Source organism: Sparus aurata, chromosome 9 (assembly GCF_900880675.1).
Source record: "Sparus aurata chromosome 9, fSpaAur1.1, whole genome shotgun sequence".
Lineage (NCBI taxonomy): Eukaryota > Metazoa > Chordata > Actinopteri > Spariformes > Sparidae > Sparus > Sparus aurata.
The window spans coordinates 12,048,732-12,072,991 of record NC_044195.1 but is presented as its reverse complement, the minus strand read 5'-3'; the positions used below and the strand labels follow the sequence as shown (position 1 = coordinate 12,072,991).

The 24,260-nt window shown below is 41.1% G+C and overlaps 2 protein-coding genes and 1 long non-coding RNA gene across 3 annotated transcripts in view; 1 reads left to right on the top strand and 2 right to left on the bottom strand.

Annotated features, from left to right (window-relative positions):
- Positions 1 to 17,521, bottom strand: part of fgf14 (fibroblast growth factor 14) — a 125,806-nt gene extending 108,285 nt beyond the window's left edge. The window contains exon 1 of the mRNA XM_030427765.1: positions 16,479 to 17,521. Within this exon, the coding sequence (XP_030283625.1) occupies positions 16,479 to 16,686 (208 nt within the window). The 5' untranslated portion in view covers positions 16,687 to 17,521. The remainder of the gene's footprint in view (positions 1 to 16,478) is intronic.
- cfap97d2 (CFAP97 domain containing 2) overlaps positions 15,353 to 24,260 on the top strand; it is a 21,251-nt gene continuing 12,343 nt past the window's right edge. Inside the window, exon 1 of the mRNA XM_030427764.1 lies at positions 15,353 to 15,372. The gene's annotated coding sequence lies outside the window, so the exon portion shown is untranslated. The remainder of the gene's footprint in view (positions 15,373 to 24,260) is intronic.
- LOC115587781 (uncharacterized) overlaps positions 18,932 to 24,260 on the bottom strand; it is an 18,638-nt gene continuing 13,309 nt past the window's right edge. Inside the window, exon 3 of the long non-coding RNA XR_003985168.1 lies at positions 18,932 to 19,235. This is a non-coding gene — a long non-coding RNA (uncharacterized LOC115587781). The remainder of the gene's footprint in view (positions 19,236 to 24,260) is intronic.

Genomic DNA, 24,260 nt, shown 5'->3' with positions numbered 1-24,260 from the left:
TTCTAGCCCTTCAGGCTAATGTTAGCTAACATAATACTGTTGACAAAGACGTAAAATCTCAGCTCTGGTTCTTGCTGAAGAATAGAAAATAGTACACTTGCTGCTTTTTCTCTCACTGTGAGCAAGTTGTTGCACCAAACTAATCTCCAGTTTGTTTATGTCTTCTCCATGAGTCACGCCCCTGCTGCGGCTGCACAGAGCGGCACTCGCTGTTAATTCAAAATGTTTTAATAGTGATTGCTCATGTGTCCAAATCGCACTTCCTTGGGTCCTCAGCTACAAACCTGACAAGTGTAAAGTAGATCGTATGAACAGTTCTTGAGATGTGTGAGTAACAGTCATACAGACAGACTTTGCTTGATTTGTAATTCGATTAAACTATAAAGCAACTGATATGGGTTAGGGTTAGGGTTAGGGGTTACCCTAACCCTAACCCTAACCCTATTGTATTTATGATTTACTGTAAAACCTTTTAACAGGAATCAAGCTTCTGATCAATGTTTTTGATCACATGAGTAAGTGAACTATTCACATGACAAGTTTCTATAAACTTAAATGAATAAACTTTAGTCAGCTACCCAATTGGTATTTTCTTTCATAAAACTACAAATTTGACACATTTTACTCAGATGATTGCCAGACTCAAAAAAAGTATCTTATCTGTACCACTCGCTCAACCCTAGTTTAAACATGGACTAGTGTGACATCAATCACTGGTTTCTCTGGTGCTATTTTGGAGCCTTGTACATTTTTAAAAGCTTGTGTGTTGATTCGGACATTGGTGTTACTGATAAGGAATTATGTAGTCAATACCTACTGCAAGCATAGCAAATAGTTTACAGTCAACTGCAACAAATAAGGTTGTCTTACATCACAGAGGGACAAGGACATGACATCGGGTTGAAAATTAGTCTACAAAAACACTTCATAGAAGATCTGGGTATTTTTCCATTAATGAGCTTTTAGCCTTTGGTGACCACTTAAGGCCTTTCGCATTGACAATGATACCTCTGCAGCTTCTCAGATGGTGTTATGTTGATTTGTATGGCTGAAATCATAGCTCTCCAAGGTTTCTGACAGCGGGAGATAAACACTCCCTTTAAAGACATCTCCACTATAATCATGTCAGCTTTCAATCCAAAGAGGAAATATCAGTGGGTGAGAGGATTATTGAGGAGTTAAGTTGTTGCAGCATCATGTTGAGTGACATCATGTTACCACTGAAAGAAGGGGAAAGACAACAGCAAGGGGACAACAGCTCAGGTATCAATACCAATACAAATATTACTTTTAATAGAATAGTGTAAAAAATCGTTAGACGTTTCATTAAAGTTTCACTCTAAATAAATACATAAATAAACAAAATAATAGCACTATAGGACTGTGACACTACAACACAACTGAAAAATTCAGCATGTAACCCTCAAATACTAAAAGCAGCACAGACTGTGCGGGAGTCAGGTAGTGGTACCAATTTAAGACCAGTTCTCACTACATTTTCCAAAGGACCACACTCTTGTAGGTGAGTCACTGATCTCAAGCACAGAGAAAAGCTTGCCACCTGCTGTGTTAAGTTTCTTAGATTTGGCTTTTTATAGTGAATGTACAAACTGCCACAAATAAAGGGACATTGGATATTATTACTTAAAGAGCATATTTCACTCCTTCTTTTTGGAGGGTTTTGTAATTACAGTGCATCCTTACTTCTTAAAAAAGCACCGTAGGCAAACTTTTTCTCATGGACACAGTCACGATTATATCCTTTTGAATATGAAACTGTTGCAGTGTTCAAGGCTTAGAGTACTATTCAGTTACTTTTGCTGGTGATCTTGTGACAGAGTTTTAAACAACATGTCATGTCTTCAACAGGAAAGCCTGTGTGGAGCCAAGGTCATGACATTATGCACTGGCTAGCCAAGTGGTGTCTGAAAGGACACTGCCATTGAGGGAAAAAAAACTTGTTCCAGGGCTTTATTTTATATATTCTAAAACAAATCATCATGAACTCTACCACTTACTGGAAGTGAAAACCTAGAAAAACGATTACTTTAATGAACACAGTAAAAGCTTCAACTCCTATGAAAACGCCCAAGCGATGCATCATAGCTTTTTTTTTTTAACAGGTTTATTCAGCCATAATAGACATAACTTACTGCACATTAGCAGCAATATAGCTAGCAACACCCATTGGGTCTTTGCGAGTTTGTGTTTTTGTGTTGAATTACAGTGCATAACAGTGGATTGTAGCACCTCAGCAGCTCATTGCTGCAGGGGTTATGCAGTGAGAATGAAGGTAAATCCACTTTTCAATCCCAAAAGGTTGAAAAACAAACCGCAGATGTTTATTCCTCCAGAAGCTCCGGGCTCTGCCCTCAACCCCTCTCCTCCAGCAGCTGTCTGCCGGTTAATGCCAACAGGATTACTTGTTAAGGCCCCCACACACCACCCAGACTCAAACCAACAGCCAACTGCCTTCATGCGACCACTCCGTTGCCTCTCGTCTGACCCGTTCGGCAGAAAAGTTGCATTGAACACACCGCTTCGACGTGCTGCCAACTCCACAGTAGCGTGTATGTTCTGCACTTGTGTGAGATGCAATAAGCGGGTGGTGCTACATGAAAACAGGAAATGACAGAACGGAGTGCATAGAATAACAAAGCACACACAGTATTCCGCCCCTCCCACACACCGCGCTGATTCGATAGCACACCGCCAATCAGAATGGTCATACAGCTAGCACACAACCAATCAGAGAATCCAATGGCTCAGACAGCCGACAGCCAACCTTCTCAGACTTCGCATGTTGAATCGGAGCAGACAATGTCCGCGCGGTTCCAAAAGCTTCCAACGCAGCTGAACACACCAAACATATTTGTTCCTGACCTCGTCCGAGTCTCCCCAAAACGCTTCAGATGTCCAACGGTTGGGCCAGTGTGTTCCTGCCTTTAAACAAAAACACTGGTGTTTGTCTCTTCCCCCGAGCTGTTAGTCCACTTAACTGAGTTACCCAGTTAACAGGCCATACTATTTATCTGATATTTGCACTAAAAGTTCACCAAAAGGCATACACAGCACAAACATGGCCGAGAGGTGAAGATCAGTGACTGGACTTAGCTGAGGTGAAGCCCAGCGGACAACACATGGCCAACGCTCGCAGCTAATGTTACTCAAAGTAGCCACGTCTCTAATTATAAACAACTTTAAGCATTAATATAATCCAAGCAATTGAGTTATATAAAAATGTACTCCCTGTACAGTTGTCATGAATGGGGAAATTAGCTATAAAGACCAGAACTGTTTTATATATCGGCTGTAGCTGAGGATGGGAATTTATGAATTGCTTTTGGAGCCAGCCTCAAGTGGCCATTGAAGGAAGCACAGGCTTTGTTGGTTGTGCATTTTTTAGCTCCCAAGATTGCTGCTTGCACAATATTCACCAAAGCGCTCTTCTTAACTCGTATTTCATTAGATGTAATGGCTGCTGTTAAAAAATGTCCATAACATTCAATCTTCTCAGTCCAGTAACATTTTTGAACATTTAAACACGTAAACATTTCTTTTTACATGTCCGAACTAGACAATGGCCCGAGGCAAAATGTTTAGTTATTAGCATTGTTACAATTACATTTTAAATGTTTGTTTTTTTTACTTCTGGAACCAAACCTGGAAGAGTTGGTTCATTTCAGCTCTCTATGGCTATTCGGGACACTCATCTGTGGATGTAAATATATTGGCCCTGAGAATGAATAACAACTGGTTGCTATCAAACAGAACAATGCTAACATGTTGCATATACACAAAGCAAGGTACAACTGACACTGAGTTTCAACAATATCTCCATATAATTGCAGCAATGCATCACAGAGTTTTTACAGTGATACCAAACCAGTGGTTATACATTTCAACATATAACCTATAGTTGACAATGTTGAATATAACACTGCTACAGCAATCATTTAATTCCCTGAACTTTAGAACAAAGGCACACGCATTCTATGTCAACTGTGCTGTACAACTGTTCAAACTTCTGGTGCCATAAATCAATAAGCTCATAGTCTAACTGCATTATTCTCTCTTGCTCTTCATCTCTCTCTCTCATCACTTTGTCACATTATTGTGAATCAGAGTGCAGCGTAACAGCCCTGCACAGGAGCTCAGCAGCTGCAGAAAAATCACAGCAGCTCCACAGCAGCTATCATATGTCCAATTCTCAGGGATCCTGGAAGGAGCAAGCGCTGAGATGTGTCATGTGTTAGAGAGAACCTGCTAAGAGTTTTGTTACACCCCTGCGCCTCACACAATGCCATGCCTTCACTCACGGAGGTTGGGGATATGTCATACAGCTCCTACTAAGGGTAGAGGATGAGCCAAATTACAAGATGATTTACGGAGCCTCCATAAGACACAGGGCAGAAAACCCAAGTGGGAAAAGCACACACTATGCCCTGCTGTGATGACTATTTTGAGACGTTCCCTCAATTTCCCAGGGTTCCTGAAAAAGAATAGAGCTCTCAAAATCATGCATGCCCTGAGAAAGGCCAGTTGCAGAATAGCTACTGAGGTCAAATGAAATCAGGCGAAGTCCTTGAATGAATGTTAAGTGGTTCTTTTTAAAGAAAAGTTTAAACTTGCACCTGTGTCTTCAATTTTTAAGATAGGGTTGATGAGTGAGGTACAAATATTAAATGCAGGCACACTGGTTTAAGGTCCAGTAAGTACAGTTAAAATGTTAGAAGAAGCCAAAATACCTGTCTGTGTGTGCATGTGTGTTTAAGATGTGTATTGTATGTTACAAGCAATTAACTGGTCACTAAACCCCTCCTCTGATCGGTGCTTTTCCAATCATGGCTTAGCGGGCGCAGTCAGCGGTAGCCAGTCAAATTAGTGCAAGCAAGCTTTCCTGGGAGATCACTAATGCGTGCAACATATTTCTACAGTTTAGTTTAGTTTTGGTATCTGATAAGCCATTAAATGTATAGAGCTGTTTCTCAAACTGGACATCCTGGATGGCATTTCACTGTCCCGCTTCACTTGAGGCTGAGGTACTTTTGATCCTTTTATTGTAGTCAGATCACATCGAAATCTCTTTGTTTTGGGTTCTTACTGATGTGGTAAAACAGATGAATTCAGTCAATGTCTACTTGCTGGTCACCGTTACTTTCTATTGATTTAAACACACCTAAAAAACTCACTGGAGACAGTTGGACAGGCAGCTGAGAACTGGACACCGGTCAGCCACAGGTAGTGCTAGAAGCATCAATCAGCCAGACGCAGCTCCTGAAGAAGATGCTGAAATTCACACAGCCGGTGGAAGGCAAATAGAAATTAATAATCCTGTAATCAAATTTGTGTGTGTAACGTAAGCGAATATTCTCTTCATGAAGATCCCTGTTCATCCCATAAACACATTTTCTAGCCTACCATCCCAGGGAGAACTGGACACTGTTAGTCCTGAGACCTGATGGTCAACCTATCACTCATGGCCACTGGACTTAACTGACTCAAACTGAATTTAGAAAGTTCATAAAACTGTAAACTGAGAAAAAAATATTACACTATCTGAAGTTATTCCTTCAAATTTGACAAGAACATGTCAGTACCTATCCATAAACGGCCAATTTCATCTCTCAGTGTCAAACATAAATTGAAACAGCTCCAGAAACAAAGCTGCCATCAGAGACTGCGGAGAGGAAAAAGAGTCAATTTCTTTTGAGCTAAAACGGAGGTTTTACAGTATGACTGCTTTGATTATGCTTTGTATGCATGTACAGCTTAAAAAATACATATAAAACACTTCACAGAGCTGTCTAATCATGCTAAATCAGCATCATTCACTGCAATCACAATGTAATTCTCATTCAGCCACATGATGTTCCTCACAGCAACCTTGTACACCACAGGGAGCAAACTGTATCCATGACTCGTATCACAAAGCAATCAACTAATCGTCGCTCCTCACAGATATTCTACTTGTGTTTCCTTCATAGGATATTTGTTTGGCCTTTACAAGGTTGCAACAAATATGCCAGGTATTCAATGTGCTTCACAACACCTACTTGCTAAGAGTGCTGTTGTACAACATTTTGAACAAAACAGAAACGGTTACCAGGGCGACCACAGTTTATTCAAGAAGACAATCAACACTAATATCTTTATCCTAGTAAGTGCTTGTTACAATAAGGGAAACCTTCTTGCACCATTAGCTAGAAACACAAATCCCTCATCTGTGCTTTGGCTCCATTTGGAAATATCAGCAGTTTTACTGTTATTATCTGATATGAAACCAGTACTAATAACACTGACCCCGTGAACTGATGGAAAATTGATCACAATAGTTAAGAAGACCAAACAGATCTGTACAAAACAAGCTCTCAAATGATCATACTCAGCTTTTATTTTAGGTTTAAGGTGTTGCTTTATGTACTGAAGGTTAAATCGTGATTATTTTGAAACAAGCTATAAACACAAAAATGCAACATTATCAACTTTTCACTTGATAAACTTAAAATACTTGATCCATCCAGAAACATTCAGTTGTAGCTGTAACAGTAAAGGTTAGATCTGTCCCAAACGATTATTTTTCAAATGATTAATCTAGCAATTATTTTTTCGATTAGTCGACTAATCTAATGATACATTTTTCGATTAATATAACGATTACTTTTTTGATTAATCTAACGATTAATTTTCGATTAATCTAACGATTAATTTTTCGATTAATCTAACAATTAATTTTTCACTTTTTCACAGCGATTATGTTACATTACTTGATCAACATAGCTATTCACACAATATGGATAGCAAAACATTTATTTAATGTGACACTCAGAGCACTGCTCCTCAAAAAACTCTCCAAAATAAAATTCTGTGTGATTAATTACATTGTGCACAATAATGCATTCTGATGCTAGATGAAGCATCTAACAAATTAATAACAAGAAAAGTCACCCAGGAGGAATACCAAAAATAAAAATCTCACGCTCTTTGACCTTTAAACATTTCTATTCTTTCTAGATCATTCAAAATGACATAAAATGCAGACAGATCTGCATTCCGACATAAACGATCAAAAACCTCACAGAAGCGTTTTGTTCTGGTAAGTTTGCTCAACAGACCTTAAACGTCGCTTTCCCCTTAGATTGTATGCTAGCGTCTTGTCTGAACAGTACGGTTATTTCCCTACTGTGTGACCAGAGACGCGGGCATAATTATGTCAGCGTTAGTTAACGTCGGCACGTTATGCCCCTCAGCCTGCTCCGTAGTTTTAGAAATCAGGAAGCAATGCAGCAGTAATGCTGTGGGTGGCAAGCAGGAACAGACCTCCTGGAGAAGTATATAAAGAAAAGGTTCTTCACAATGGCAAGTTCCGCTTCAAAGCCCTGCCGGATGGTTCTCGAGTGCATGGAGTCTCAAATACCACTTGCTGGCCAAGCACACAGCTGATGCAGAGAGCCCCCCTCCCCCTGCCGAAGGCAGACCTGATAGTTTGCATCCGAGAGGCCTGGACAAACTACATATGATAAACTTTCAACAGCAATAGTTAAATGGGTGGCTACAGCTTTAAGGCTGATTAACATTGCTTAGTTATCCTTTACAAGTGTAAAGACGGACACGACATTGTGTAAGTGTAACTAAAGAATGTTAAATTCAGGTCAGTATGCCCATCTGCTGTTGCTTGTTGAGCTTGTGTTTGCTATGTTGGGCTTTCAGCATATTTTTTGAGATGCAGTTCCCTTGAGGTTATTCTGGAGAATATTCTGGACAGTATTTGTCATTGTTCTGGATTGTTGCGATAATAATAACTATACATTTGCATAAAGCAAGCATATTTGTCCACTCCCGTGTTGAGTATTGAAAACTGGAATAACATTGGTTTAAGGTACATTTAGAACAAATAAAAAGAGTAATCTATGGATAATGATGCGATTAATCACGATTTAATATTTGAAGCGTTTCACAGCCCTAATATATATGTAGAGAGAGAGAATGAGTCAGAGTCACCCTTAAAGGCAACCAGCCAGGACCACATGTCCCATCATTCCTCTCATTGGTGCAAACAGCAGCATCTGGTAGGTAGTCTGAGCATCCTAAGAGATGCTTCATGTAAATTCAGCTTTATTTTCCTTTAGACATTAATCCTCCCATTCTATAGCCTACTATACCCCACTGGCATAATAAGATGGCCAATGGAGAAGATAGAGGCTGATATCAAGACAAGGAAACTCCTCACAATGTGTGAAGGGTTGCAGCCCAAGTCCAGCGTCCAGAGAGAAATCCTACTAGTGGCTGGAAAAATCTGGACTGAAAGACAGCACAGAGGCACTGATCATGGCAGACCAGGAACAGGCGTGTAAAGATGCCTCTGAGACAATCCAGCACATAACAGCAGGTTGTAGGATGCAGGCAGGCTGGGCGTACATGGAGCACCATAGCTAAGTGGCTGGCATAGTGTACAGAAACATCTGTGTGTATGTTTGGCCTTGAAGCCTCTCGGTCAGGATTGGAGACACCTCCAAAGCTGGTAGAGAATGACCAAGCCAAGATCCTGTAGGACTTCCAGATACAGGCAAACAAACTAGTGATAGGTAACCAATCGGACTTGGTTGCGTTTGACAAACATCAGAAAAAGGCAGTGGTGATAGATATACCAATACCAAGTAACAGCAAAATTAGCAAGAAGGAACACGAGAAGCTCAAGAAATACCAAGGGTTGAAAGACGAGCTGGAGAAGATGTGGTGAGTCTAGGCAACAGTGGTCCCGGTGGTAATATAGGCACCTGTGGCTTTGACCCCGAAACTGAAAGAATGGCTCCAGCATAATCCAGGAACAACATGTGAGATCTCTGTCCAGAAGAGGGCAGTCCTAGGTACAGCTAAAATACTGCACAGAACCCTCAAGCTCCCAGGCCTCTGGTAGAGGAATCGTGCTTGGATGGAGGAGGAAAAACACAAGATCACCCACAGGTACATATATACCTTATTACCGTATTCCTATATACATTACATTTATATATATATATATTATTATATATATTTTGGGCTGTCAAAGTTAACGCGTTAATAACTCGTTAACGCAACATCCTCTTAACGCTGTTAATTTTTTAAACGCGTGATAAACACTTGGTATTAAAAAAAAAAAAAGAAACGTGCATTGTTTGATTTATGGCCGTCGATGGCATTTGTAGTTCCAGAGGGTGGCAGAAGAATAAGAAAGGGAATCAGAAGAAGAAGAAGCAGGGTTGGCGTTCGGGAAAAACACGGAGGACTGAAAAGCGATAGTGAAAGGAAATGGAGAAAGGACTTATGAACGGCAAATTTACTTTCAAAACACTGCCAGATGGTTCGGTCGATAGGGCAAAAGTTATCTGCACGTACTGTCGACATGAAATGAGTTACCATTGAAGTACGTCGAGTCTCAGATATCATTTGCAAGCCAAACACTTAGGAGATGCAGAGAGCCCATCGCCCCCTCCTCGCCAAAAGCAGACATCGCCATGTTCTGATCCCATTTAGGGTAAGGGGATATTTTTTGAGCCTTTTATTATCCTGCATGATTTGAAGTGTTGAATAAACATTTTCATAAAGCAAGCATATTTGCCCTTTCTTATGTTGTTAAAAGTATTAAGAACATGAAAAAAATACATTAAGGTACATTTAGAACAGAAAAAAATGTGCCAAAAAAATTGCGATTAAAAAAATTAATCGTTTGACAGCCCTAATATATATATTACATTTATATATATATATATATATATATATATATATATATATATATATATATATATATATATATACATACATATAAAAAAATAGATATATAGATATATAGATAGATAGATAGATAGATAGATAGATAGATATAGATATATAGATATATATATATAAATATATATATATATATTATACATAATGTATATATATATATACATACATATATATATATATATATATATATATATATATATATATATACATATACACACATACAGCAATCAGAGCATTTATATATTTACATGCAAACCTGCACTTATAAACCAACTAATTTCAAATGTTAAACATCAGTGTATCACCCAAGCAAACAGATAATCCATCCCAGAACTAAAAAAAAATGATCCATTTCATGGAGTCTGCCCTTCAAGTGAACTCCCATCAGGCCTAACCTTGAGGGAACAGAGTGCAGCAAAACCACCCACCTGCAGATGTAGTGGCCAGAGTCACCCTTAAAGGCAACCAGCCAGGACCACATGTCCCATCATTCCTCTCATTGCTGCAAACAGGAGCATCTGTGAAGTACTCTAAGAATCCTGGGAGATGCTTCATGTAAATTCAGATTTATTTTCTGCAGACATTAATCCTCCCTATTCTATAGCCCACTTTCTCATCTCTCTCTCTCTCTTTTCCCATCTATCCCTTTGCAAACACTGTGTATACATCTGCCCTCTCGTCTGAACTGATTTGTATGTAAACTTGATTGTCTCACAGAGGGAGGTAGAATGGCAGCCAGACATGAATCTCATCACCCCTGCTGGTCATATTTCTCAAGAGCACGACAGAGACAGCCCAAATTAATTCACTGTGGAAACTGATGATGCTGCTGCCATTATCACACCCAAAAAGATGAGATCAAGACAATGTTTCTTGTTGACCTGTGACATCTACACACGACTTCATCTCTCTTTCCAAATTATCCAAAAAGCTCGATGGGAATCACAGAATTTCTGAGAAAAAAACAGTTGTTGATAACAGCAACATGCCAAATAATTGGCTTTATTATAATCACAAACTGTTACTCATTTTTTCATGTGAAAATGTGTGCACTCTTAGCTATTTTTAGAATTGAAGACTTTAATCGATGTGACTTACATAGTCTGAATAAGTACTGTTTTTGAAATCACCCCTATTCATGTGTAATTTGCTAAACTTTTAACTATGATGACTGTCTTGTTTTATCGTGGCTGTGATGTGCCTGCGAAACCCATGTGTGTTATCAGAAAAGCTGCCACAGTTAAGCCATTTACAAACTTACTGCAATGTTTTTGTATGAAACCTAGCAACATGCAACGGTGGTTGGAGGAGGATATTTTAAGCCAACCCGGCTGTTATTCTAATTGTAGGAGTTCTTGTTTGAATCTTACCCAACCCCTTTAATTACACTGCTGTCTCTTTGTTACCACAAACCAAACTAGCGTGGGTATGTTGCACAAATGAATCTTTTAACCGTATAAATCCTGGCTCTTTTTTCATTTCTCAAACAGGCGTGATCTTCGAAAAAGCTGAATTTGAGATGTATTGCTCTTGCTCTGAGGTGAGAGTTAGATGGGGAAAAGAAACCAGCAGCATAAACTGAGTTATTAAAATGCATATGTCATTTCAGATTACACTATGGAAGTCTCAGTGCAGAGTAAAAAGAATATTTTACACTGAAGAATACATGAACTTAATGTGAATGCAAACGGCATCTAGACACATAAACAAGCCCCTTATCAAGGCATCACTCAATTCACTGACACAGCTGTTGGTCTTTATATAAAGTACAAAAAAAGACAATCCAGCTATTGTCAACTCACATCCATGCAGGTGGAAAGTCAGTTGATATTTTGTAATCCACAAAAAAAATGTTGGAGCTCCAGTTTAACAGCGTTGCAGCATTATCCTAACAACTGAAAAAGATTGGACCTTGTTTTAAAATTTCAAAAGTCTCTGGAAGCTCTGAGAGTGCAAAATGATTCAAAAAGACTTTCTTTATTTCTACACACAAGCTTGTGCAGCCACTTCATATGGCGTACCTTCTAACACGCCTAGCTTAGCAGCTACAGTAAAGATGTCATCTTAAAAAATGGTGTAAATAATCTCTTCAGATCTGTTTCCTCCAGAGACTTGGATTACGCTAAAGGGACTGTGTGGAACCATTTTATCCTTTTTTTTCCTTTCAATTTAAAAACAGGTCCCCATCTTCAGTTGTTAAGGAGAATGCTGCGATGCTGTTTTGCAGTGAAGCTCCAGAAATATTTTGTGGACTACCAAATTTCACCTGACTTTCCATCAGCAGGTAATGACTGAATTTTCAATTTATGGGGTAACTTTTCCTTTAACAGCCTTGCCATGGATGATTCAACTATAGTTTACAGCCATATATGTGCAGACTGTCCAGACAAGGGCCTATTGTAAACATTATGTTTATTCACTGTTATATGATTTTAAAGTAAATCAATCGATCAATTAACCAAAAACCATGCTAATTTTCAGAGTTCTACAATTTTAGCACCGTTACAAGCCAAATTATAGCCTTCTAATAGTCAGTAGGGTTGGCCATGCCGGAGACTCAGGTAAATTACCCTGGGTCACGACTTCATGAGTGTGAGGTCAAGCTGGAGCTTAAGGTGCAAGCTCCAGTATACCCATGGAGCAAACAAGAGCAACAGCATCACAGTGCTGGAGCTTCAGTTCGGCCGACTGGCTCTGTCACACACAATTGAGTTGAGTTTCACTTGATATGCTATGAACCGTCCTCACGTGGATGCCTGGCTGTTCTGTGACCTGTACTGTCACTCTGGTGTCAATGACCCACTGCTGTGAAGCCACCTACTGACTTCACACATCCACTGCAGTTCTGCTTTCAGGAACCTGGCCGTAAGTCTTCCACAACTGGAGCATTCAACGAGGCCACGAAGCCCAAGAAATGTCAGTGAGCACCCATCCGCTGTCTGTCTTTATTGCTTATGGCAGTTCGTGACATAACTTCCTCCTCCAGCGTTTACCACCAAATGCCCTCATTAGTCCCCTGCCATTCATTGTAGCTATATGATCCACTCGAAAAAAGTTTAAGATGACAACTGTGGTAATTTAATCGTAACTGCTACACGGGCTTCAGGGTGCGTCTCCAATGCTTCCACTCAGCTAGTTCATTACTTAATTGACTTAATGAAGTATGGTCACTCATGTACCCATGCTGGGACATGAGAGTGAACATTAAGGGTTGGATAGCAATGCCAGTTGTACCGGACCCTCAACCTTAAGGACAAGCTACCATAGATAAAACAATAATTCTGCTGGAAACTTGGTGACACAGCTGACAGAACATTAACTGGTCAGGGACTATAACAGCATAGTGAGACTAAAAGGCTCAAAGTAAACGTGTTGTTTTTACATGATGGCCACATGCACCCTTAGAAAGTGGCAGTTCTTTTTCAGTGTTACAACTTTGACCCGGCTTGTTCATTTGCATCAAAATGCAACATCTCTTGGTGATTTATCTCATCCAAAGCCTGGTGAAGTAGAAGTGACAGCTCCTGGAGTGTGGATGACTCCAAAGGGAGGAGATGCTTTAAACCATGTAATGTCAATGCCATGCACTACCATTAAGCAGAAACACTGCATTCTTGCCATCTGGCATCCACATAAACCAATGCGGCCTATTTCAAGAAATCCTCCATACATACGCATCTGGCTTATTCTTAGACCAAAATAGCTACAACAAATGCATTACCACCTAGTTTGAAACAATAGGATCAATATTTACTTTCTGCAGATTGAGACGCAAATGGATTTCACAATGTGAGGGATGCAGGCAAACCTTGAATGTAATAAGAGGAAGAAAGATGAGTGGCCTAACAACTCTAAACAGAATTATCAAGAAGTGATATATTATATTCCTAAAATATCCACCATGTGCCTACCTCACATTCTTACCTACTATAAATATAAAAACACATAATCGCAGACTCCTGTTGACACTCTCCACACATGGCCTCATACTAGATACACATAAATACATAGGAAATACCAGAATACAGGTAAATGTTAACCCACAATAGGCGAAAAGCCATTTATGCCATCTTCTGGAGCAGAAGGCACCTAAACAATCAGCACTCTTCCTTTAACCTACTCAGATGCACTGATGATTAAGCAACCGTAAGTAGGCTCAAGTTTACTTTTAGTTTTTGTGTCTGGAACAAGATTGATTACAGTGTTGTACAGATGTTTCTGATGGTCTTATTGATACAGCTTGGTTCTCTCTGTGCTCTCTATCAGTTATGTTGTGTTACTAAAAATACAGCCAAAGAGCTGGAGCACTATAACTAGGCCTTTGCAGCTCAGGCCCACTGAGCACTATACTGGAAACACCTGCCTCTGCTGACAACTCTACGACAAAGGTACTGTGTCTGAAACTAATCTGTTGAGTGATTTGTTTCATTCAGTGAGTTAGCAGATTTGAGTCACAAGAAGCTCCACTGCACACCACTGACACAGTCTGCATCTTGGCCTACTTAATTTCCCAGTAAACTACAGGCTCGATCTGCTTCTTCAGCAGAAACCCTGACAACTGTGCCCACATTATCATTCCATGATAATTCAATAGTGAGCCCCCACACGGTAAACGTGGGCCCCTTTCACTTTCATAAGACACATGGTTTCAAATCTAAGACACCTGACAGTAAGTCTCGGCTTTGATCGATTGGCTGTAAGGTGTTGAGCACCAGTTAGGGAAGTAAGTGTCTTGCCGCAGCTCTTCCACGGGGCAGCAATCGGCCAGTTATCACCCCAGACACCGATGCTCAGCACCAGATTGTGCTATTCCATAAGGGAACAAGAAGCTAACCCTTTAACAACGGCAGGAATTGCATGCTATGAAAAATATGATAAATTCTCATTTATTTCTAAAATAATATAAACTGAACATAATAAAACTGATACCGTTGTACAGTAAAAATATAATGACATAAATTATACACAATTCATGTTTGGTGGTGCTTCTACACCCAACAGGGACATGATTAAGTTCTGTCAGATCCGGCTAGCCAACGCTGTGTTTTGCTAGCTGTCTAATTTGCAACTTGGTAAACCCGTTTAAAGTATCTTTTTTTGTGTGTGTGTCACTTTGAATATTTTGGCTCCCTTATGTTGAGGAGACTCTTTGAATCTAGAAATGTCTTAATGTTATTTGTGGTAAGTGTTTTCAACCAACCTGAGAGTTTCTTCAGCTTGTGTCGGTACTCATCTTGGAGGAGGAGGAGGGGGGGACAAGCTAACGCTGCTCAACGTTAGCTCTAGCTAACCGGAAAATGATTACTGCTGCGTGAGGGACACAAACAGGAGCTAACGGCGGCGTGACACTTGTATGAATGGTAAAAAAATATATATATTAGTAATCGAAAAACATCTTTTTAATCTCTCAGTGGGGAAACAGAATGGTATTACAGACAGACAGTGTAGTTGATAGTTTGTGTCGATGCTCCTGCAGTGTCAGCGAGGCACAACAGTCCCGCTACAGTACGATGATGATCTACTACACTGCAGTTGCAGTGTCGAGGAACTGAGCTGCTGCTGCTGCCGCTGCTGCTGAGCACATCATCTTCAAGCCCTCAACATGAGGTAACAAGTAGCCCGCACTTCACGCCGTCCACCTGGGGCTTTTTCTTTTCATACCCACGGCAGCCTGTTGACACGGAGAGTGGTTTCTCCTCTGAAGCTCTGCGCTGTTCAACGCAATTAGCTAGGAAACACAACTAATAATTGGCGTGGCGTGACACCGGACGCAGGGCTTGTGCATTGCCTCTTACGCACGCACACACACACACACACACGCAAAAAAAAAAATAAGTCCAGAATGTGAATGTGAATGGTGTCAAGTGCAGGGTTTGCATTAGTGCAGTGGAGCCCGGTTCCTCTCTGACATGCCCTGTTCCCACCTCAGCTGCCCCCGGCCTCTCCAGCACAGGACCAACTCAAGTGATGACTGGTATTAAACAAAACAAGAAACAAATCACATTTCGATGATGATATATTTGACTCGCAACACACATCATATGAGAGAATACAGTCTGTTTCATCCGGTTGGCTTGCTGTAAAAGAAAAAAACACACACACACACAGCGAGTAGCCCATTTTAAACGAGACGCGCTGTTGCAGAGGGGGTGAACGCTGCTGCGGTAAACCCGGGGATGGAATAATCTGGTTAGGGGGGGAACTCACGTTGGACGGGAGAACTGTGCGTGGATCTGATCCACTGACAGAGAGAAGGTAAAAAAAAATCAACAGCCAGTGTGTGACTGTGTGTGACTGTGTGTGAGTGTGAGCGCTATTTAAAAAGTTAGGAGATCACGGTGCCGTGGTGATGCGGGGTGGGGGGGGGGGCTTTTTCGTGTGTGTGTGTGTGTGTGTGTGTGTGTGTGAGTGAGTGTGTGTGTCTGTGCGCTGCGCGTCCCCAAAACCTGGGGCTCGCCGATAGTAGCCTAGCTGCACAGAAGAAGTTGTTCCCCCTCCCCGGCGCCTCTGCATGATCCACTCGCTGCATAAATACGATTGCAGATCTATCACCATTACAACAAACAAACGAACAACGCAGATCCACACACACACACACACACACACACACACACACACACACGGATACAGACACTGTCTCGCACTCTCACGCACGCACAACGCCGGTTCGCGGCGAAACGGAGGAGTAGGCATTTTAATGGTGATGAGCTTACCACTTGGATTCTTGTTTTTCTTAAGACTCTTGCCACAAAGACACTGCAGCATATGCGTTCCTTTGCTGAAAATGTTCCAAAGAAACCACATTGATTTGGGCGAAGAGCAATCCAGTGGCTTAAACACCCAGATATAGATGAGATCCTTGCGGTTGCATAATAACACAATTGGATCAGTTCTCCGGGACAAGGCTACCAATTGTATCATAGAAAAAAACAGGTGTATATCCAAGTCCTATGCGTTTTCATTCACGTGGCGGAGGGGAAAAAAAAAACACTCAGCATCTGCCAGACTTCGCGGAGATTGGTGTGTTTTCTCTCTCTCTCCCTCTCTCTCTCTCTCTCTCTCTCCTGGCGTATAAAGGATGCCTCCTCAACTAGTCGACAATAGAAGATATACTCTGTAAATTGCATGTGTCGCACCGGGAGGAGACGGGGCCGCCAGTAAACAAAACACACAACTAACGTGAAAACAGTGGAGCACGGTGGGCTTCCGAGGAGAAAATCATTGCCTATTAGTTCATCACTCTGAGGAGAGGAGGGTGGATCTGCACAGCATCAAAAGCCAGGGGAGGATGCATCCTATGCACAGACTGCTGCAACGATAGCCCCAACAAAACACAACCACATTGCCGGATCAAGTCCAATTCGCAGTTTTTTCTTTCTGTCTTTTTTTTCTTCCTCTTCCTGTGAAACCAGCTCGGTTGTCCGGGTCAGACAGCACCAGCCTCAGTTCTCATCTCCTCTGGTCCCACACCGCAACGTTTTCTGTTTAAAAGCCCAGGCTCGGGGGTTTCTTGGTGTGCGTGCGTGCGTGCGCGCGTTTGTGTGTGTGTGTGTGTCCGTGATTCCTGAAGTGTGCGTTTCTTTTCCCTCTTCCGTGGGGAATTATTTTTCTTTTCCTTTTTTTTTTTCCTCTTCCTCCAGCCTTTTTTTCTGTATCAGCACCTCACCACTGCTGGCATCTCCAAAAGTGCGGTGCGCCTTATGGAAACATGTGCATGTATTTCCCTTTTAGCGTCGGACCTCTGTTAGAAATAGACCGGGAGGAGGGGTTAAATTGAAAGATTGGCTTTCCATTACGTAAACACGTGGTTTCTGCGCCGTCATATCAGTGATGCTCTCGGAAATGTTTTATGATCCGACTGAGACTATTGTCCCAAGCCGTTTTTCTTTTTTCTTTTTTTTTTTCGGCATGAATTCTTGGAAATGACAAAGATCCATGGAGTGGATTTCTCCGCACGTGTGCCCTGCACGTTAAGGAGTCCACAGTCACAGCCCCACTCTCATCTTTATAACGTTTCTGCCTGACGTGTCGTTTTTCTTCTGCCCCCCCACTCCCTCCCAGTTCATCAAGTTGTTTCAGGGTTTTTTTTGTGCATCCACATGGGTGTTAGACGACAGATGGTGCACACATGCTCCAAAGCTCACAGGTGTTTAGGGCTCACCTGCGTAGGTGGGTGGGAATGCTTCCCATTGTTTGTGTCAAGTCATCTAAGCACTACTGAAAGCAGGGGTGCAGAGTACAGAGGAGCCTATAGGGCACTGCAATAGATCACTGTTACTTTGGCAAGCTCTGTCAATTGGATCCAACGATCTCTGTACTTTTAAAATGTGTACACATTTGAAAAGTGAATACAGAGGAGCTCGTAGATAGCAACTTTATTCTTTACAATATGTAACAATGACAGGGTGGCATTTTAAAACAACTCGTGATTTGTCGGTTGCAAACATTCAGGTGTAATATTGTGTTTACATTTACCAGCTCTGCTTTTGTTCCCTCGTCCCTGAGGACAAGAGGCCCGTTAGTGTTGCTCATGACGACTCTTTCCACTGTGTGTCTTCTTTTCTCCAAGGATTTAAGGGTTTTCCATCACAAACTAAGAGACAAGGAGACTGTGTCTACCCCTGATGATGCCTGCAAGGGTTGTGCAGAGAGGAAGTATTTGTCTTGTAGGATAAATTGATCCAGAATTACGTAAATAAATAAATAAATAAATCCGTCATTATCTAGTCACTCCTGTGCCGATTGGAAGTTGAGTGAAATGTTGTGGTTCCCAGATCGTTCCTGGAGCTTCACAGCGAAATGTTGTAACGTTGCAGCATTCTCCTAAACCATTAAAGTGGACGTGGAACTTGTTTTAAAATGTTTAAAAATCCTCCAGAGTATACAGAGGCCCCAAGATCCCAAATAGATTTAAAAAGACATGAGAAACACTTTAAGTTCAGCAGCTCACATTTAAAACAGCAACTTTTCAAATTAATTTCGGATCCTAGGGCTCTTGGATTATTGATGAAATTATGCTGTATGGAGCCATTTTATATTTTGTTTTTTCCCAGTTGTCCTTTTTTTTTTTTTTTTTTTACATTTTAATAGCCCATCTACTTCAGTTGTTTAGGAAAGTGCTGCATAGTTGTTTTGCTGTGAAGCTCCAGAAATGTTTTGTGGATAACAGAAATTCCCCCAATGAGTAGATAAAGAATGAATTCTCATGTTTGGGTGAACTTGTCCTTTAAGTGGAAAAACTCAAGTGAACACGAACAGGTTAAATCCGTTTCGGGACCAGCTGTGTCTTTGCTGTGTGATGTTCTTCTGTAATCGCTTTGGGATCTGTCAGGATGATTCCCTCCCAGCACAAATGGCAGAAGTCAGTTTGTCTGCCAGTGTTTGGAAGTGGACCCATTTGTTGCCCAATATGGCGTTGACCCCACTCACAGGTGTTTGATACTGTTTGCCAGGAAGCCATCTTCGGTAGGCTGCAATACAAACAAATACAAATGACCAGCATTATGGCCCCAGCAAGAACAAATGACCTATTTAGAAACTGTGTGTTTTCCCCCTCTCTCCTGTAATATTGAAACAGAAACAGATAAAGGTTTGTCCATGCTTACAAAGAAACAGTGTTGCAGTGTTGATCCAAAACCAGCACGTATGTAACATGTACATCTTTGACATGTATTCATTTGCATTACATGCTTGTAGCACGTGTCGCCCGACCTCTGGAAATAATGAATTTTCCGAAATCACATCCTTCTATTGACGAGTTACAGCTGAACTCTGCGAGTTCTAATCAAAAGCGTCTGCTATCCGATGTAACGTCAAGTGAGCAAAAGGTTTGTGTAAACAATATTAACCACAGCACAGGAAGCTTGATGAGAGACTGGAGGGGTTCATTAGTGGGGTTGTGTTGTGTGTTCATCTCTGAATTACAGCATTAATCCACTTTAATGACCTAGTTTTGTGGCGCCCAGGTCTTGTCAGTTGTCTGTGATAACTGCTTCCTCGGGGATGTGGGCCACTTTGAAACAAAATGTTTCTTGATTGACTTTCTTAACATGGCATTATAATTTTTGCTGTGTCACTGTTTAAAGGCCAGCGGTACAGAATTCCCTATTGATTTTTAAGGGGTGGCCGTCCATTGTGCAATTACTGCTCACGTCGTGTACCTGCTAACACACTCACTGTGCTCACAAGTATATCAGGTGCAAACACGCGAAGCAACAGCAACACCAACACACAGATATAGCGTACCGCTTCAGACAAGGTGTTAACACAGATATTCAAGCAATCTACATGCGCATGCCATAGATTTATATCCACGTGTGTCCTTTGAGGTCACATGGAAACGTTGTGGACTCATCAGGAGTCGGAGCAGTGCACTGCAGACTCTCCAGCCTTCTCCCTCTGCAGAGGCCTCTCATGTCATCCTAGCTATCGATCTGTCTACTGTAATGTAAAGTATCATTGCACCCTGGAGGATATTGTCTGACAATTTTGTCAGGGATCATTAGAATACTTCTCTTTGATTGCCCAGGCTGCGGCGGCAGGAAGTGGCTCCCTTGTGAGTTTTTAACAGCCTGTTTTTTTTTTCCTGGTGGGAAAAAATAACTTGATTTAAGATGCACAGAGATAAATCGACTGGTTTCACTTTTACTCATGGTCTCTCTGGTATTACTGTACACATTTAAAAGGCTCACACATGAGGGATTGTGAAGATAGCATGAATTGCACGAGTGTTATCATTGCGATCAGTGTTATATATAGAGAGCGATTCATGTCATATCATCTAATGTGAGAGGTAATTAGAGAGGCTTAGTAATTTGGGTGGACTGGCCCTTTAAACTACCTAATGTGACTGAGCCACAAATCTATTAGAGTATATGCTGTGTTTTGGATTAGACTCAATAAATGTAATATGATGAAAGGTGGCAGGCATGGTGAAAGGTTATCTTATCATTATTCGTTGGAAACTTAAAATTACATGCTTGCACTACCCTGACATGCTCTTTTTGAGAGGGGTGGATATTCCTGTCAGCTCGCTCTCTATTTTTTGGTGTGAGTGACTCCTCCAGATTGAATCAATGAAGTCAGCATAAATGAATAAGCACCGCAGTTTCCACAACACACTGACGGGCATCATGTAATCCTGAATGCAATGCTGAGATGAAAGGGCTGTAAATTCATTAGAAACACGCTGTTACCAGCAGGAATAGCTTTATTATCATTGCAGTCATCAGTATTGTCCACCATTGTTTATGTTAAAGGATATGTTCAACAACAACAAAAAATGTGTCGTTATCTACTCACCCCCGTGCAAAGTTGGTGATGTTAGAAAGTCCATAAAATATTTCAGGAGCTTCACAGCAAAACATTTTGAATATTATTTACACCCTTTCTGAAGTCGAAATATTCACCGTAGCTGCTCAGCTGGGGTCTTACTGGATGCAGCTATTTTATTTTATTTTATTGGTTGTTTTTTTTTTTTTACATTAAAACAAGTCCCCAGCTACTTCAGGTGTTTAGGAGAATGCTATTTTCTTGAGTTTAGGGTGTACTTATCCTTTAACATACTATAATGTTCAATGCAATTGTTCTGCTATAAATTTGAACCAATTTAATTTATATGGGAGTATCACAAACTCTGCATGGACATCAAATACATCAATGTACTGCTGAGCAGTTTATAGTCATGTCAAATAAAAGCATTGTCAACAATTTCTTCTGAAACTTGTGCACTGGCCCAAGTCACGGCCAATGCTTTCAGGGATTTTGGAGATTGGGACCACATGTGTGTCTGCGCTCAGTGGCAGTGTTGATACCATCCGCTCCCTTTCACTCAGCATGCCCACAGCCAACATGTCTACCAATCAGAGAGGGAGACTGAGCGTTGTTTGGCACCGCCTAGAGCAAGTGTTTGCTAGCAAATGAGCAGCTGCTGTGAACCAAGTCATGACCAAAGACACGCGCACGCACATGCACACACACACACACACACACACACACACACACACACACACACAAACACTTAAAACACATAAAATCTTATTGTTGGAAAATGTCACGTTGTGTACAACACAGCTGCTGATGTCTAGGGACAGAGCTAAAACAAAAAAAGTTGCCAGAACTGCATTGCTTCACTGGGCTAAAACTACTACGAGGCAACTTTGAGGTTCTTAACCAGTTTACAGATATTGTCAGAATGGATAACACATATTTCATACTGTACATGAAATACAGAATATATATATTGATATGTTACTTGTTCTTTTTCAACACATTAAAAGGATGTAGCTTTGATACTTGGCTAAAAAGCAACACCATATGTGGTGTTTAGACATGGGCTATAATACCACTTCAACGCACCCACATCGTGACTAATAGGGCAAAAGGCCAATCGCACAAATTGAGGAATCCCACACACATAATAACCAACTCCTCTTTAAAATCCATTGTAACCAACAATATTCATTATTGCACAGAGATAAGGGCAATGACACACTGGCCCAGTGGGGATTCAGACACCCTTCACTGGTAAAGCAAAGCAGCCCACAGCACCGGGAATATGAAGCGCCAGTTATACAGTGGATATACAGCACAGTGTCATGACTACATAATGATGATCACAGCCCTCTGTCTTCATACAATGTTATCCCCCCTTTCATCTGTCTTCCAAGTGAGTTTCATGGTGCACAATTTGACAAAGTAGGAGGGTACAGACAGTCTTTAAATGGGCTCTATGTAACAATTTGTGGCAATTTACATGTATTAATCACTTTTTTATTGACCATATGTGAGCATATTGCACCATGACTGGATGAATGAGACCTTCCCCATCTCTCTTGGTTGCCTACAAGCCTGCGGACGTTTAAGTAGTTAAATGCTGCTGAACTACAGATTTCTTTTTTGAAGGACTTGGGTCAGATTTTCTGCGCCAGCCCAAAGGATGTGACTTATGCATAAAGTCGCGCGTCAGTGCCCTCTCTCTGCTCCGCTAACAGAGAGCAACAGTAGCTAATGTTAATTTAGAAATGGAGTCCGCTGACATCGACTGGCTTCCAGCATAACACAGCTCCACAGAGCTGTTTAAAAACTGGAAAATTGCCTGTGCTATTCCGCTGTTGAAAGGTGGTGATCCAACCATTTTAAAATAATTATAGACCAATCTCTAAACTGTCTGTTTTGGCAAAGGTGCTTGAATCTCTGGTCAGTGTGCAAGTAAAAGAATATCTGGCTTCCAACTCCATGAGCTCCTTATTTCAGTCAAGATTTTGTAAAACATCATAACACTGCTACTGCTGCCATGAAGGTCATAAATTATATAACTGTAGCCCTCGATAATAAGCAGTTCTGTCTTTCACTGTTTATAGATTTTTTTCCAAGGCCTTTGATACTGTTGACTGCTGGTCCACAAGGGGGTTCCACAAGGCTTAGTCCTGGGCCCCTTTTATTATTTATCTTGTATATAAACTAGGGTTAGGTCGGTCAAAGATGCCATTGACAACTAAACCCCTGCCATCGTAACATCATGATTCAAAAGGCTCCCTGCCAGAGAGCACAATTGAGTGGCATGTCCTCTCAGAGTTGAATGAAATAAAAAATGTGTTGCTCAGTGCACTTACATTATTATTTCCTTATTAAAGCAGCTCAGTTAGGCGAACCCAGAGACTCAGTTAAATTTGCTAAATTTAGACGTCAAGTCTTGCTTTTATTTTTGTGTGAAATGGAAATTCCACCTTTTTGCCTGTTATTGCTAATGGAGATGTGTTGTATGTGAATTCCTCTGCTCATTGTCTTCACATGCTGCAGAATATGGTGGCACTGAGCTTTAAAACTATGGTTGTCTGGATTATTTGAGTGTGCTTTTTTTCTGTTAATTTGCTGTTGTAACTCTGTGTTACGGCCATTACTGACCAGGTCTCTTTTACTGTAGGTTTGTGTGTAGTTTATCCAAGTGGCGTTACCTTACCTAACAGTCCAAAGTGAGGGGCGAGCTGGCATGTGCTCTACTCAGATTGGATATTGACAATCAAGATATCGGCTGGCTTTGAAGCCCTAAAACATTGGCTGTTGCCCCCGGAGGCTAAATCAGCATTAGACAATAGCTGTCGGGTTCTAGAGATTGCCTCAGTCCTCGATCTCTTCTCCCACCAAACTTCAGGGTTCAGAGATATTCAGTAAAACCCATTTTCATAAATATTAGGAGCATTTGGAGATGTTATTTACTTTACACTGATTTCAAGTATTTAATGAATCTGCTGCTGATCGTTTCAGTGCCAGACTGGCATTTTCTGTTCCTCTGGCAAGGCAGTTTTTTCCCTCTATGAAAAACTAAAGAAGCTCTAAGATCATCTGTGGTCTGAACGCAGTCTTACAGTCTATATTTGGAGACATCTGTCACAAAGGCGTGTGGTTGAAAGATAGATGAAGATGAAGATCTCAGTTTTGCTTTGGGGTGAGGCGAGAAGTGCCTTCACTGTCAAGTCACCCAGAGCATGAGGACG